The sequence below is a fragment of the Dromaius novaehollandiae genome, chromosome 2 (assembly GCF_036370855.1).
Source record: "Dromaius novaehollandiae isolate bDroNov1 chromosome 2, bDroNov1.hap1, whole genome shotgun sequence".
Classification (NCBI taxonomy): domain Eukaryota; kingdom Metazoa; phylum Chordata; class Aves; order Casuariiformes; family Dromaiidae; genus Dromaius; species Dromaius novaehollandiae.
The window spans coordinates 79013571-79031342 of NC_088099.1; the positions used below are offsets into that span (position 1 = coordinate 79013571).

At 38.4% G+C, this 17772-nt stretch overlaps 1 protein-coding gene across 2 annotated transcripts in view; it reads right to left on the minus strand.

Annotated features, from left to right (window-relative positions):
* SLC12A7 (solute carrier family 12 member 7) overlaps positions 1–17772 on the minus strand; it is a 72018-nt gene that overhangs the window by 41821 nt on the left and 12425 nt on the right. The window contains exons 1-5 of one of the 2 annotated variants that reach the window (XM_064506815.1): positions 10950–11062; positions 10359–10453; positions 8127–8249; positions 2777–2923; positions 1898–1952 (exon numbers count right to left, since the gene is read on the minus strand). In XM_064506815.1, the coding sequence (XP_064362885.1) occupies positions 1898–1952; positions 2777–2923; positions 8127–8249; positions 10359–10453; positions 10950–11025 (496 nt within the window). In that variant the 5' untranslated portion in view covers positions 11026–11062. Of the gene's footprint in view, positions 1–1897; positions 1953–2776; positions 2924–8126; positions 8250–10358; positions 10454–10949; positions 11063–17772 lie in introns of those variants that run through there. The other variant, XM_026107115.2, reaches the window with a different exon arrangement.

Here is a 17772-nt window from a genome sequence, read left to right on the forward strand (position 1 = left end):
TATGTGTATTTACAGTAGCAAGGGCACTACATCAAAACAAGCAAAACCCAGACAAGAGCACAGTTGGGACAGCAATAGTTCTTCGATGCAGACAGCATCCCAACACAGGCATGAGAAGAGTCAAACTAATTCACAGAAGAAAAAAACCCCACACCACACATACACAGATTCTTAGTTTAATTTTAAAACATTTCCATCCACAGTGTTTTTAAAACAAGGCTGCTCATCACATAGAATCAAAATATGCTATTCTGAAACATTAAGTAATGAAGCAAGACCACTGTAAGTCCATGCAATTAACCAAAAAGCATTTAGTTTATAGATGAATACTTAATAAAACCAGAAGGAACCAGGTGACAATTATCTAGTCAGGCCTTATATTCAACACAAATCTTAAGGCTTTCCTGAATGAGGCAGATTTTTCCAGCTAGATCTCTTCCAAAGGGAAAGGAAGAGAAAGGAAGTTGAATGTTGATGTCATTTACCAAAAAACCTCCTTCCCCTCTACAGCACCCCTCCCCATAAGAGTCAGTGATGTAACAGTTTCATTTCCAGTTACAGATGCATTAAACATCCAGTATGTTTGCATTGCTAATATTGATTTTTGCTTTTTAATTTACAAAGCAACAGAATTGCTGGAACTCTTCAGTGAAAGTGAACTTTGCAGGAAAAGAAATAATCCTATAGTGATAATGAGAAACTAACAAATGGAAAGAGAGAGAGGCATAGTTCTTCACTAAACCAAGAGTTCAGACACCTCTTAAATTGTTTAGCCTGCCAACACAGAGACAGAGGAGGATATAACTGATCTGAATGAACAGCATGCATGAGGAACAGACAAAAAATAGTGAGAAAAAACGGCTAAAAAACCACCACGTAAATCATCTAAAAGAAATATTAAGAAAAGAATATATAGGCATAAACCAATCTTTAATTCCCAGCGTTAATCTGTTCATGATCAAATAGCAGCCTTCCAAAATAACTTTCTAATGAGGTGATGGGGATGAAAATGTATTTTGTCTCCTAACATGCATTCTTTTTCTTTTCTGGGCACGAAACCTTTGCCACTTTCATTACAGGCATTTTTTTTTCAGTATGCTTTTTCTCATATACTCACATCATTATGCCCTGAATTTTTCAATTTTTTTTTTTTTTTCTTATTTCCCATTTCCATGCATTTTCTTTTTTTAAAAATCAATAACCCCTTACTCAGCTGGGGAACCTCTGTAAATGAAGATTAATTTATTTAAAAGATACACTTTCGAAAACTTTGTTAGGTAAACTGTTCAGAGTTCATAACACTGTCTGAGCTCCGATATTTTTGATTAAGATGATGGAAAAGATTGGAAGAACTACAAGAGCTAACTTGCATCTAAAAAAAGTCAGCTTTATAATTGAAACAGAACAACTTATCTATTTAGTTTATCCTGAAGAATGTTAAAGGAGACAAGCATTATCTAGAGTGCTGCTATGCAAAAAAGTTTTCTGCCAGCAGACTGCCTGTTATTTTTGCAGAAAACAATGCAACTAGTTCCGTTGTTCAGAAATGGAATCAGCAAATTCTGGCAGAAGAGAGTCATATTTGTAAGTTTGGAAAGAAGTCTACTTTGCATTAAGATAAGTCTCCATTTGCTCAAACAGCAACATGTGACTGATGACAAAAAATATGTTCTATGGCCCATATTTCGCAAAAGGTCCACTTAGACTACAGCTCACATTAAAAAAGTCATTTCTAAAAAGAGACCAAAAAAATTAGCACTTTAAGCAAATCTCCAAACACTGCTTTTTAATATCTAAAACCACAGAAATTTCATATTGCAGATTTGACCATGCATCATTAGCTTACATTTAAGATTAAAAAATAAAAATAAGAAACACCAAAAAAAGCCAAAATTACCTGGAACTACACCATTTGTTGCTATTGCACTCATTGATATTGCAGTTAGCATAGTCTGTGTAAAGAATAGAGAAAATTTAACTGAGTAAGTATTCTTTAAAAAAAAAGGGTACAGGAGAACAGTGATCAAAGGAAACTAGGAAATAAAATAACTTTGTATAAACTGCTACAGCAGCCAAAATTGAGAATATCCTAGGCTAATGGATTTCCAGATAGATCAAGCACTGTATTTTCCACTGAAGAATTTAGTTAATTTGAATGTTTGAGACAGCTCTGAGCAGTACCTTCAAACACAGCTGGAAGAATACAAGCTACTGAGGATTTTTAGTATACTTAAAATAAAATATTCATTATTCCAATTAAATAGTAGTGACAAACTGATTAAGCATCACTGTTGCAGCGCATCTTCTACTAGTGATTTCACAACCCACAAACTGAATTTACAAACATGATGATGAGACAGATTTGCAGTTCATATTTCAGTATGTCCTGAAGTTGCAAAAACAACTCTACAGGTCAGGCTGCAATATTAAAACCAAACCCAAAAACCAAACCCCACCCCAAAACACCAAGAAATACATGCTAAAACCTGATTTAGTAAAACCCATAAGACAGTTTTAGTTAGTGAATAAAATAATTGAAGCTAAATCATACTGTGATCAGCTCAGTGGAAATCCCATAAGGGCTGGAATGACAAGTGACATTCACCACCAAAATTTAAAGACAGACGAATGCCTTCTGAACCTGTCCCACACCTCTCAGTTACACTGCTATTTAACCATTAAGGAGAAATCTTGTTCTGCTATGCATATGAAGGAGCTGAGCAGTACTGTGCTAACAGAAGATTTGGCCAAATAATAAAGAATATGATTAACTTACACAAGCACAACACATGAACACAATGATGAAAGACTCAAGAACTCCAGCTGTCCCCACAATCCACGTTAAACGCAAGAAAAGGATGACTCCTAAGATGTTCTGCAGGCAGGGCAGGTACACACCAATGAAAGTGCCCATACGTGGAACCTAGAAACAAAGACAGAACATTAATTCCTTTACATGAAAGGATTAACGTCTGTAAGCACTCCCTACTGTAAACCCACAGACTTATCACAAGTGCGTAAAAAAGAGAGCCAAGTGGAATTGGATGGTATCTTCAGATTTTCCTGTTTTACAGATGTTCATAGGTTAGTTACGCAGAAAGGCTCCTGAGAGGACAGAAAACTGTGTAATAGCAAAACCTATTTCTCTCTAGGAACTAGGATTAAGCCTTCACAGTAGTAAGTTCACCTTTATCCATTGACTACAACACTTCACATCCTTCTTCTGAAGTACCAGTTAGAGGCTACTGTTGAAGACCAGTTACTGGCATACTCAAAATCCCAAATATAATCTGCAAGAAGTTGGCCATTGTCAGCTGCCGGTAGCTGGCCCACAAAGTGACATTCGACAAGAAGTGTTTTCAGTTACAAGTGAGATAAAAGTTTGTGACAAAGGAGGAAAAAAAAAGAGCTGAGAGAAATTTACTGTTCCAAAAGTTGCAGAAAGTGCTGCAAACATGGAATATTTGTTAGTACTTTTTATTTGCTGTGATGAACATGGATCAAGACATACACACACAAAAGCATTCAGGCTCCCTCGTTAAAATTCCAACTTCCTTCTACAATTTACGAACATCAGGCCTTTTCTCAATTTAGAAACAATAACTGCACACAGTAGGTGTCCAGTTACAGCAGTTATTCTTAAATCACAACTCAGGCTCTGGAGGGAGAGGGAAAAAGAGAAAAAAGGCAACCAATTTAAATAAATAGGCAAACTTAGGTGCTTTATGCATTTAAATAATCCACCCAAGCATTTATATACATATAAGGACCCAAGGAATGCCACTTGAAGATTAAAGTCTTATTTTTAGTATCATGGACAATGTCTGCATGCAACATCAATGTTACTATCAGCCTGAGACAGCAGTCTTTAAGAGACAGCAGGATTATTTCAAGTGTTTATATGTGGAAAGTTAAAGCATAAACAAAGTACAAGCATAAAAGGCTACAAACACATTAGTGCTTTGTTTTGGGAAATGAAATTTAATTTCACACTGGTATTTCTGCTAAAAAAAGTCTGAAACTTTGGATCGCTGCGTACCCACAAAATCTGACTCTCAAATCACACTTTTTTTTGTGTATCCTAGTCAAAGGGGAAAGTTCCTCTGCTCTCTCCAAGTATGTAAGCAAACCTTCAAAAGCAGGAGTGACATCGCCATTGTCTTCTCCATTCTGTTTTTGCCAAGATTCAGGTTTTTTTTTTTTTTTTTGGGGGGGGGGGGGGGCGTGCAGGTTAAGGCCATAAGGACTTTAAGACTGGCAAATACAGCATATTACATATACCCCTCAGAGGGTAGGGAAGATGTAGATGGTAGTGGGATATAAAATAACAGCTACCAGCAATTTTAGAGAGTAGTTAGATGTATTTAGACTGTTAGATCATTTCTATCTAATTCTAGAAAAAAAAAAGGGAGATGTATTTCTTCCATGAATTTCACAAAAATGAATCCTGGCCACCTCCTGTAGCCTTAAATGGCAACACACAATTTCACAGTGAAAAAATTTAAAACTCTAACAAGTTTTTACTTTGTCTGCTTTTTTGGAGAACTGTAAATTGACCACATTTGCAAGGAACTTTCCTGATTCCTTATCCCATCATGAATGACAATTCACCCCAAACCCTATTACTTCCGCTCTTTTCTCTGAGGTACAATGATGAGAACCAGACAGCAGGTGCCAGAAGAAAAAAGCTGAGAGACTTTCGCATGTATAATGCTGTTACAGCAATTCCCATCCCATACCTTACACAGTGGAAATTGCTTGCTTTTTTTCCCCTCTCACAAAACTGTCTACAATCCTTCTCTAGAATTCTTAAGTCATATATTAAAAAGCGTGACCAGTTTGCAATGCCCTATATTTACTCTTTATCTCATATCACAATGCCATGCCCAGCCCTGGGAGGACCTACTAAAATAAACTCATAGGAAGGGTGAGAGGTCTAACAAATCATTTCAAAGTATCACTCTAGAATACAGACCAGGACTGTAGACATTGTCACATGAATTGTCACCTTTGTGATGTCCCACATTGAACTCTAGTTCATAAACACCCTGCAGTAATCAAGATAAACAACAAAAAGTAAGAAACTAGTTAACAGGTCAGCTCTAGTTTCTAAATGCAGGCATGATTTTGCATTTTCTGCTTTTAAACATCATTAATCCAGTTCTCGTGGTCTTTAAATCTTTCTATTGTACGTTAATCCTCATCAGCATCCTTACAGCCTCTCAACTTCCTGAGATCAGCAAAACTGATAACATTTTTATTCCGGCATCATTATGACCAATTCTTCATGAGATTAGCTACTAAAGTCTTCTACATCACTGTTTTTCAAATCTTTCAGCAGAACCTTGTAATTTATAAATTAAGGTGAAGAAAACTGTATAACATCCCACATAACACAATAAGACACTTTGGAGAGAAGTCTGGAGAGCTCATTTCAGACAAAGAATTACTAGGATCCTATTGTATTGGACAGAATATAGGATAGAATACTATTCTGTTATTTTACCAGATTATATAGAACCAGGTTAATATGTACCAATCTACTTTTAGTAAACTGAAGTTGTGATTTGTCCTTATTTTCAATGAATGTTTTCTTTCATAAAAAGAAAAGATCCCAGTTTATCTTCAAAAGTTGCTCTTTACTGCATAATCCATGCTGGATAAAAACTTGTGTCTCATGATCTTCCTCCTTCTTTTTTAAGCTGTTCTAAAAATCTGCTAAGTGTCAAGATAAAATAAAGCTTCTACATTTGATCAGTTTCTATGAGCAGCAGCAAAAGAAATTACCAAGCAGTCTTGGATTTAAGTTATGTGTACTTCCTGAACTGTGTAAGACATCATAAATTCCCAGTTTGCTTACTGACTTAGCTTAACTTTATCTTTCAGCCAAAAACTCAAGCTTCATTCAAGATCTTTCTGAAACATGACCACAGTCAAATGAATGGGTAAACCAGAGTGTAATTTACCAACAATGCACCAAAACAGGCCACATTTCCACTACCCCTTCACACCTACTGTTAACCTTTTTGAAGTTTACCACAAAAGCTTGATCAAGCTAAGTGTGCCTCTTTGCAATACCCTTGATTCTCAAAATACTGCAGATAGCCAAAAAGGACTATTCCCCCCCCCCCCCAAATATTAGTATGAGATTGCAGTTCTAGAAGACTGGAAGAATGCTGATTTTATGTGAATTACATCAGGAAATCATGAAATGAGCTAAGTAACTAGAGATATTTGGCTCTTGATTACGTGAGTAAAACTCCCTACTTCATTATGTACGAAAACTGCTACTCCTACATAGTAGGAAAACTACTTTTCCCTCACAGACCATTCCCATTGTGACACTCATTTGTTCTGGAGATCTTTATGCTAGCCAGCCTCCACCACAAAACCCAGAGGTGGCTGCAAGGCTCTTTTGCTCTAGGCCATTTCCAACAAGCAGCAGAGTCAAGATGCAACAGGCTGTTTTCTTCTGTCCCCTTCAGGCTCTTAAAAATAACCCATGCCAAGGGGTGCAATTATGCTCCCTCAGACATTGCTGTACATGCTTCACTGCCACATTCCCCCCAGGGCATGTAATACACCAACTTTCATGCCATTAAAAACACCACTCTGCTGCTACGTAACAATCAGCTAACCTCCCAAACCAAACTGGAAACAAAACCACACAGAGAAATCACACTTTCAGGCCAGCAGATGGTGCTCAAAAGGGATGGAGCGCAAGGAATTAGGCGGTGTTCATATGGCCAGCTAGTTCCAGAGGGACGAGCACAGCGCTGCACAAGCACAAACCCCTGCACACTAGAGGACGAGGAATCACTGTGCAGAGTGTGTGAATTCATCAGCACTGACACTGTCAGATGCTAAGCTGGAGAAATGAAAGCAGAACAAGCAAAAAGCTAAAACAAGCAGCTAGACTGTATTCTCCACCTTCACCCACTGTCCAAGTACTAACTTCCCATACCAGTAAGGCCTACTTCAAGGTAGGTATCACGAAATCTCTCCTCCAGTCAAATAAGATCCTGTTCTTGCCTCACTTTCAGGCAATTTTTCATATGTATCTCTTCTGCTATGTGCCCATTTCCCTCTACCCATGCTAACCTGCATCTCCTTTCACCCAAAGGAGGAGGTAGATATACAAACTCAGCAGCAACACCCCCTTCTCCTACCCAAAGACAACTGACTCCCAGCCTTCTCCTCTTCTCAGGATCTACCCAGTATCTCCATGCCCAACCAGTCCAGCCTATCATCATGTCACTCTTGCTCTGCCAGGCCTTATGTTTTCGATCCAGGCTTTCTCCTTTTGAAAGCAATCCATGTTTACAGAGGGACCAATCCATCATCCAGCTGCAGACTCTAGACCTCTGTAGGAATGGGGCATATGCAACCCAGTCATAGATAGGCAGCTTAGGTATCCAGAAGACAGTCTTTGGAGATTCCTCCTGCTATCTTCTAGCAAATTTAAGTACATGCTAAGCACCTACCCCTCCCCCACAGAAACAGATAACTGTTAGTTTTACACCTATGCAACAAGAGGCATTTCCTTGAAATATGGTCATTCTCCCAAACTTCAAGTGCTTACTCCAATGCATACAAACAATAGAACTGCTCAGAAAACAGACTGCTAACAAATTAGTGGGAGCAAAACACTGCATTTACAGAGCTTTTTTAATTATTATTAAATTATTATTTAATTATATTTAATTATTATTATTAAAGAAATGGCCTGTTTTCCTTTAAAATTATTCCCAAATTTCAGCCCGAGACAAACACCCAGCCAATTAAAACATGTTAATAAAACAAGAATCATACTGCATCCCCACTGAAGGTAGAAAAAAGGTATTGATGCTCATACACGGATAGAAAGAAAAAGAGAAGAAAGGAAGATAAACTTAGGATGCATGTATTGCTTGTTTCAGGTCCTAGCTTTACAGCAAAGATCTTGCTAAAACATGCTATCAAGAACACTGAATTAAGAGGAACCCATTGTAAAAGACTTCCACTTTAAGTAGTGTTATAAATCTCTCTCCTGTTTTAAGCCATCCATGAACTTTCTTTATAAATTGAGTAATGCTCCTGTTGTATGTTATCATAACAAGGCTAGCCACTACAAGAAGTTTAAGTACCTTGACTTCCTTTCGCTTGCTGTCTTCATCTGCTTCATGTTCCACCACACCTTGAGTCAGATTAGTGTAGTTTGCTAGTTTATTAAGAAGAGATGATACCATGGGATTGCTATCCATTTCTTCCTGTTGGGATTTTACGAATAACGTATTTAAGTCACGAATTTATGGTACTATTTCAAACAAATACTGACAGGACAGCCCTGATTCACTCAAATCTGGAAATCAGTATGATAAAATACTAGTCAGCTGACTTCAAAAAGACTTCTAAATCTTTCTAGAAGTTTAATGCAACATGGCTATATTGTAATGTTTAACTGTTTTACATTATCTCACAATATGCAATTTGTAAAGATGGAATATTTAGAAGTGTCATCCTTGATTATAATCATCTGTTCCTATCACCATACAATAGGCTTTTAGGTTACTGTACTGACAGGCATGTGTCATTAGACAAGATGCTGGAAAAATCTGGCTAGACAGTGGCTCAAACAGTACTGTCAGTCATGGCTGCTGTTGCAGGCTTACAGATTGTATCTATTTCTAAAACAGATTTGCTAAGAATAAGTCACATATTCATATATATTACTTGACACACAGGATGTCAGCCCTTCTTTCTTTAAAGAAACACCTGCTACAAAACAAAGCATGCTAAAACAAATAATATCCAAAAGGATTCCAAGAAAAGCAGAACTAGAGAATTCAGTCAACTAGGTAACATTAAACACTGGAAGAAAGATGAGATCAGGATCACAATCAATAAAACATAAGAATTAAGGCATTCATCCCTACTGAGGCATGCAATTTATTAGATCATTATAATCATCAGCTAAAAACATGTGAAGAATAAAACTATAGGAAACGTACTACAAGAGATATGTATTACCAGAAGATTCACCACCACAAAAAAATGGTGAAGACGACAAACTGGAAGGTTTTCACGTAATGTTAGGATAGGGTGATCTGTAATCTGAGATATGCAAAAGATGGTCTTGATTACACCATCAGCTGAGTATTTAATCTCAGTCAGCATTCAAAGTAACTGATGGAAGCGTATATTCAAAGGATATTATGAAAAATGGGGGGAAGCAGTTATGGCCAGTTTAATCAACACTGATGAATACAACAGCTAGTTTGAACATAATTTTGGACATCTCTAAGAAATAGAGCTTAAAAGGAGAGAAATTTGGTAACAAAAACTTTACTAGCATTATTTTTGTCAAAAAATAGTAAAAAAAAAAAAAAAAAAAATCAATCCATAGATGATTAAAAAAAAGCTAATAATCAGTATTACTTTGATCCTTCGCATAATCTTTGTGAAGACTTAGCCAAAAGTAGTAATATGCATTATTTTGGTCCTGCAGAAGAAAGGAACTGAACGATCATATTCTCTGTGCAAAGATACATGGAAGGAAGAAGGCAGGAGGTAAGACAGCAACAAGGGAACAGCGGGTAGGATGCAACAGCAAGATGAACAAGCTTTGTAAAAAACCTTATTTTTAGCAGCAACCAAAGCTGATGCTCCTAAGCATATGAAGCAGAAGAACTCAAATTACTAAAGGAACGGTTTCATTATGTTAAAGTAGCACTTAAATGTACAATATCAATATACTTGTTTCTGCAAGTCATCATAATTATTCACTGAATTAAATATGCATTAAGCTTGGATTATAAAGTAGATCTTTACATTATGAATGAGAAATAGCTATACATTAATTGAACAATACTACTAAGCTACAGCCTATCATAGTTTCACTGCCTTAAGGGAAGTCTTTTTTTCTCCCCCTGCTGAACACAATATACTCACTGATGCTCATTAAAACTGGATACTGCTTTGTTACAGCCACCACATTTAGCTTTCAGCAGGTTTAGCTACAGTAACTTCCAGATCCTAGCCAAACAATTTAAAATTTAGTAAGGCAAATTTAGTCACAGCAAAGTATGCCAGTATTTATCTTTTCTTATATAGCTATGTGATAAAATATAGAAAAAGTCTAAGCTTTTTTTTTAAAGTTATATCATTCACACTCAAAAAATCCACTGAAATGGAATGTTAGCAGAAACCAAGCTGCTGAAAAAGGTTATAAAGCTGATTTTCTCCCTTCCCCCCCACTAAATCCCAACAAGAAAAACAGAATTTTGTTTGTCTGCTTTATTTTACTACCAGAACCTCAGCCCAAGGTGAAGCAAATTCTTTGGCTATTTTTTAATACATACATATACATAAGAACTTACCTCAAAGAGAGCCATATTCTTTCCTTCATACAAGTTTTCTCTGTCCATCTCTGCATTGTTGATAAAAGGGCTACTTTCCCTGGCAGTCCCATCCCCTGGTGGAAAAGCACAACAGTCAGAAGAAGGGAGGAGCAGGAAAAAAAAGAAAAAAAAAAAGAAGTAGGATATACCATAAACATAAAAGGCCTAGCAATACTGAGTGAGGACACTCGCTTAAAAACTGGTTTTAGTAACACTGGAAGCAGCCGCCAGACGTGGTGCCTCCATCCTAGCCACGCTTCCCCACCGAGTTCCCTGCTTCCCTTCCACGCCAGCACTGGTGCTTGTAGCGAGCTCAGCCAGCTTGTTAACTAATGATTTTTTTTTTCCTTTTTATAGGAAACTGTACTGAGACTCATATAATTTACCAACCATACACAGGTAAAAATAGGGGCTCAACGGTGAGGTGATAAAGTTTCCTGATGATACCAAATCATTCAGAATAACAAGAACAAGGGGGACTTCAGGGAGCAACAGCAGTGCCCACTACGACCGTGCGCCTCGAGCGCGGGCAGAGGCAAGGTAACACAGGGAGCGTGCAGCAGCCCCAACCTGGCTCGCAGGGCCGCTGCCCCTGGTCCGTGCTCAGCGGGAGGCCCTGGACTGCTGAGACACCCCATGGCCCCATACAGCCGCAAGCTCCAACTGCAGCGGCCGCCAAGGAAGTGAGCTGAAGCCAAGGATTTGCTAGCAAAGGAAAAGACACCAAGAGAGGGTAGTACTAGGTCACTGTACAAACTCCAGCTTGCCCTTGTGTTGAAAGTTGTGCCCCTGCCCCCCCCTCTGAAAAAGCATATACTTAAGATAGAAAAAGTCCTAAAAAGGAAATAAATACTACCAAACAAGCAGAAAAACTTCTGCTGAACAAGTGACTAATGAAGCTGTGACCAGACTGTGGGGATGGGGGGGGGGGGATGGGGGGGGGAGAAGCTAACCAAGATGAGAAAGTAGAGGGTTGTAAAATCATGTGTGTGTATACTGTGCGTACTCTGTATAATAATGTATATTTTGTAATATTACATGGAATATATAATTTCATGTTATATGTGTATAAAATATAGATGGATTAAAAATACATGAAGAGTCAATTTCTTGGGAATATTCTGATGCAGTAATAACTGAATTGGTGACAAAGCTCTTTAAGAGAAAGCAACAATGCAGACTCATCTATTTCAAAAAAAAAAAAAAATTAACCTTTCTTAGATTCTACATTAAAAACTTGTCCTCTAGCTGGTACAAAGCCTCAATACAAAAATAGAAGGAATAACTACCTTGAAAGAGAGGCAAATTCAGTCTATGTATTTTTGAAAAAAAAAAAAAAAAGGACAGTTAACAGGCTACATGAGGCACAATGACTTATTTACTGTTAGGAACGATCTCTACGATCGCTTAGATCGCTTACTGCAAATTCGTTAAGCTTCTCTGCTCACGGTTTCAACCAACTGGAAAAACGTAAGCATATGTTTATCTTATGCAGATGTCAGGAACAAACCCCCCTTCGTTTTGTCTCAGGGAACAGAGGGGAAGAAGGGAGCAAATGAGGAAAGTAAAAGCTACTTTTTTCTAAAGTGCCTAAGTACTTAGTAGATAAGTGTCCCCTGAAAAAAATACGAGGTAGTTTTAAACATCTGTTCTAAATGATCAGTTAGCTCTTATTGTAATGCATCTTTTAAAAAGTCTCTGCCACAAAAGTTTTAAAAAGCCTTGATAAAGTGACCACTTTGAGGGCTGAGCAGCTTGAGTCCATTGAAAGTCAATGCTTTGTCCAAAGTAATCTCATCCTACTCTGGGAAGCCACCCAGCCCTACTCCAGAAAGATTACCATTAGAGAAGGCCTGTCCTGGCAAGGAAGCACCTTTCTGAAAAGTTACAGATCCCTTGAAATACCTAGGCTGTAAGGAACACAGTTATTAATTTTCAAACAATGTTTAAAGTCGTTGTTTCCAAAAAGGAAGGGCACGCTAGCCCCAAGTCTTCCAATTCATCTAATCACTTTGTAAGGATAGGATTTTTAAGCCCCGTACTAAAGATGCTGCTCATGCTGTAGCATTTTTTCCTTGGTTCCCAGGGGCCAGTTCAAGGAAGCCAGTTTCTGCACATTTGGGGTAACAAGTTTACTGTGTCCTTTTAGTTTTACTCTTCACTTCCAGTTACTTAAATGAAATTAAGAAGTCCCTAAACACATCCAGTTCAGCTGCTTGCTAGTGCTTTAAAATAAAGCATAGCATGCCACAAACTGCATTTTAAATCTAATGACTGTTATTTATACTGCTATACCACCAGCAAAAGTTAATGCCCCTTGAAAGTCAAAAGCACTAAGGCACCTGAAAGTGCAGGGATAGCAATTTATTGTTTTATTTTTAAAAAACTGTAGCAGAAGTTGATAAATAATTCTGATACAATTGATTAGAACATTCAAAATTCACATGCACTGTTGAAGTCTAAAGGTGAAAAGCAAACCACAAAAATACCAAGCCATTCTTTCAGTGAATCATTAGCCTCTCACTGCTAAATCCCTTTAATCTGGTTTGATGGGTGGCACACTCCTTCACCAGGGGGGAAAAAAAATTACAGCTACTCTAGGGGTAGTAAGAGGTTCCCACTGTTAAGGAAATTTGGTTTGAAGAAGGGAAAGATCTTGTTACATCAATAGCCATTCTATATTTCAATAAATCACTTCTCAACACACTTGAGACAAGCATCAGTGATCCAGACCATTGACACCACAAAAGGAAAAGAGAAAAGCAGGAAGCAGACAGCAGAGAAGGGTTTTCATGGCTCTTTTATCACACAGTTTTCTTCCCTTGGGAGAATCTGCATCCACTGAGGCAAGAATCACAGCAGGGCACAGTGCTGATGTGCATGTGCCTGTATTTTAGATATTAGGTATGTTCTTATTGACCGTGTTACTGTAGCAAAATCTGCTTCTTGCTATAAACCTGCTTTTGACTTACGTTTCCCCAAAAGGTCCACACCTGAAATTGCACATACTACAGAGGAAGGGAGAATGAGCCTTTGAGGCAATAACTCAGAGTAACTTTGATCATCCTCTGAATTCTGAAATAGTTCAGGAAATAAATATGGGATAAGTGATCATGAATACTTCAGTGAGATCCCATGACTTATGTTAACACAAGTTTAAGAGCTAGAGATCCCATATTTGTCCTTTGAATTGCTGACTTGCATTTAAGAAATCCAAACTCAGTCATAAGCTCGCAAGACTACAGAAAGTTAAATAAGCATTATCCATGTATCTCTGCTGGCAGTGTTAGGTACACTTAGCGGACTTTGAAACTGTGACTGAATTAAGTATTTGTACAGAAAGCAGCTAGCTAAATTGCCTATATCCCTTGCTTTGCTACTGCGGAATTCAAGCCGCTGCTGTCCCGAGGGAGTTCCTGCTTTTGTTCTGCAGCCCCTCCTTGGCATCACCCTTTCTACACAAACCTCTGGTTTACAGTTAGGACCCCTACTGTTGTGCCTGGTTGCAGAATCTCACATTTACAGGCTGCCCAGCTCACTGTGTAAATCACAGTACTCTGTAGAAATCTCACTATTATTTACTATTCCAGGATGTAATCCAGTGCTCTCTGAAGGCCTTAGCAGTAAGTAGTTCTTGTTCATGACATTTAAAAAATAAATGAAGCACAGGACAATCTCTGTGGGATCCTATTACAAGTTCCCCAGTGGTTGATAACTGATTAGCAGGTAACTTGTAAGTCCATCAGCAAGGCAGCACCAAATCCAGTACACCAAGTTAACTGAGGGATGTTTTTGCTGGTGGCAATTTTGCTTTTAAATCAGAATGCACACAATACATTTTGTACTGAGCTGTCTGCATACCAAACTATAATAATCAGATACATAACCTTGTTAAGTGTCACATCACCTTGCCAGAATGAGACTGACAGTTTGACAAGCTCATGTATAATTAAATAAGCACCAAATTAGCAAAATTAAGAATTAAGCACGACAGCACTGATGATATGCGTGCCTGAAAAAGTGAAAATGTTATTCAAGAGCTTTAAAAACCCTGCAGAAATATAAACAGAGATCTGGATCTATCATTCTTAGAAACATTATAGTATTAAATTTGGAATTTTCTTTACTACTACATGTCTGCATAAAACTATATTGATTCTATTTTTATAGACATATACACACACATATGTATGTCTATTTATAAAAGAATATTAAAAGCATCTGGACTGAGCAAAACCAAAGGGTCCTCTAGCCCAGTGCCATGTCTACAACAGTGGCTGCACTCAAATTCCTAGGAAAAAGGAATTTCCCCTACCTACACTCCCAAAGTCTAATAATCTGAGCTTCAGTGGCTTCCTGAGCCAAGTGTGGTTTCTATGTATTTATTAACTCTCAATAGATTTCTCTTCCATGAATTCATCCAGTCTCACCTTGCAGTCACAGCAGTTTATGCCCCAGATGTTGCAGACTAAGACATTCCAACACTCAATTACACATTAAGTCAAAAATAGTCACTTTTGTTCTAAATGCACCACTGTTAGCTTCTTTTCATGCACCCTTCTTGTAAAGGATAAGACAGTGAACAACAAAGCCCTCAGGGGGGTTTTGCTTGCTTTTGTTGGGTTACAGCCTTTAGATGGCAGAGTAGCGAGATGAAAACTGCATGCAGTTTAAGATGCAGGTAAACCTTGGGTTCATACACTGATGTAAAAAAAGGTTTTCCCCCTCTATTTCTTTTGGGGTAACCTCTAACGTCAAGTTTGCCTTTTTGACAGTTCTGTAACCACAGCCTCATGCTTTTACAAAACTCTGTACATGCCCCGAGATCTCACTCGGGGATTACAGTTAACTCACATGCAGTTAGAACTATTTTTCCCTTACATGTATAAATTTACATTTATTTACACCAAATTCCATCTGCCACTTTATACCTTATCTTTGAGTCTCATAAGGGCTCTAATTAGTCACAGACAGCCTTCATCTCTTCCATTCTGTAATATGTTTGTATCGTATTCTTGCAAACTTATGCTGCATTCCCTTTTCCAGACGATTTGTTGAAAATCTTGTGTTGAACAGCACAGATCTGTGAGGAACTCCACTGCAGAACTAAACTAGTCTACCCTGTCTTCTAACTTTTATCTCTTATTCTTTAATACATATATTAATTGCCCCCCCCCCCATCTCTAGGTTGCTTAGTTTCTTTAAAAGTTCTTGATAATGGCACTTGACAAAAACCTTCAGGTTGGGGGGGAGGGGGAAGCAGGGGCAGCAAAGCATATTAACCCCATCTACCTTTTCCATACTCTGCTGACTCCCTCAAAAAACAAAAACACCCCCTACACACACACACACTAATACTTTGGGGGCAGGAGTTTACAAAAAATTTTGTAGAAGGAAATATTTTGTAAAAGTTGTGCTGACTCTTCTGATACCTTGTGCAGACTCTTCATGATATATTACATTTACTCTATTCCTTATTAAAATACCAGTTTCATGAAGCTGTAGCTCCTGCCACACCTGTCCTGGAACTTCCTTTACAAATACAACATCATGTTCATCATCATGCTCATCATCACCATACAATACAAAAAGTATTAAGTGGTGGTACTGTCACAACATCGGAATTTCCGTAATATTAGTCTCAAGCCCTTTTCCATGACAGTTTGTCTGTCTCATGCTTTTGCTTTGATACTCACAAGTCACAGCAATGGCACTTGCGTGCTCTTGTCAACAGTGGATTACACAGGAGCTGCAGAACATGCTGTGCTCTTCCCTGTGCCCTTCCCTCTGCCCCAGCCAGGGCACTTCCCCTGTGCACCCCTGAAATCCTGGAACAAAGCTGTTGCACACTTGGACACCAGAAGGCAGCCTCAGCACATCAAGCACTGTCTTGGCTGGAATAAGCCAGAACTAGACCCCAGCCCCTCAAGCAGATGAGACTAGCCATGTTCCTGGAGGAACTCCTACAACTCACCATAGCTCCCTTGGCTAAAAGGCTCCATGGTATCACAATACTTACTGGTATGACGACTCAGAAGCAGCATATTATCATACAAGATCCAAAAAAACTTCGATAGCCCATCAGGATTCTGGAACTAATTCCACAATCCACGGAAAAAAACGCTGCTGCTTTTGTCCACAACTACTGTTTTTATCTAGTGTATATCCTTCTATCCTTGTCCTCCAGCTTTTGTTTTTCTGACTTATTTCTCTACAGTTTATAACTGCCCCTGCCCCCCATTGTTCCAAGTCTTACAGCCTGGCTGGTTGTCCCTCCTCCAACATTGCTTAATACCAACTGCAATTCATAAGCAGTTCTTACACTTACTTTTTTTGTATTTCACCCCATCTGTAGCTTGTCCTGCATTTCAAAAAGGCTGCTATGCAGCCACAGCACCCATGGGTGAGCAGAGGGAGCCCTGCAAACAAAATCTCCCTGATGGATGCACACCTTGGGACTGCTTAGAGCGCAGGGGACATACTGGTTTGGCACAGCGTGGGCAGAGGAATGGGCTTTTATCCCTTATTCATCCTCTGTGGTACTTTAGTTAGCTGCTTTCTGTTGTCTGTGGAAAAGCTATGTCCCCAAAGTAACTACATGCTGATTTTTCAAGTCACTGTGTTAAAGCATAGAAAGACCAGAACCAGACCAGTCCATTGCACGTTCTTCCCAGAATTACTGAAACACTTTTCCTAGCTCCATTCCTTGAAAGAGCAATGTCATTTTTGCTAAAGTTTTTACAAAATGTTCATTTTAAGGCACATTGCCAAGTTCATATTCTTACATTAGATGAGGAAGACAAATATTGAGCCACCTAAGACCCTGCTTTTATTGCTTTTTCTTGCCTATTGACAGCTGGTAGCTGTGCTTATTAGTTAAATATCAATACCCTGCAGAGTACTTCCAATCACTTCAAGATGGATTACCCTTCAGAAAAGGGGGTGGGGGAGGAGAGTTGAGGAATTTCAAGACAGTACTGTTTCACACGAAATATTAAAATCACTTAAGTTACTATCTGAATAACAATCATTCCCTATTCTTGATTAGTTTAATCAGTCTTCACAATTCTGATGTTAAAGTGTATAGTTTTGCCTTACCAGTTTGGGAGATAAAATAAGCATCTCAGCACAGTACACTGAATATTTTAAACTGTAGGCAGGGGAATACTAAAGTCTTTCTTCATATGCTTGTATTCCCATATAAACAGCTACTTGGATTTGTTCTACCAGGAATGAGTTTGGAGCAAAATGTCTCCAGCAAGATTAAGACCTTACAGATGCTTTAAAGACAAATCTTGCCAAATGTACCTAACAGACTTTAAATAGAAGAACATAAAATTTAGGTTTCCTAGTCTTCAAATCCTTCATTAATGTTTCCAACTAATACTGCACC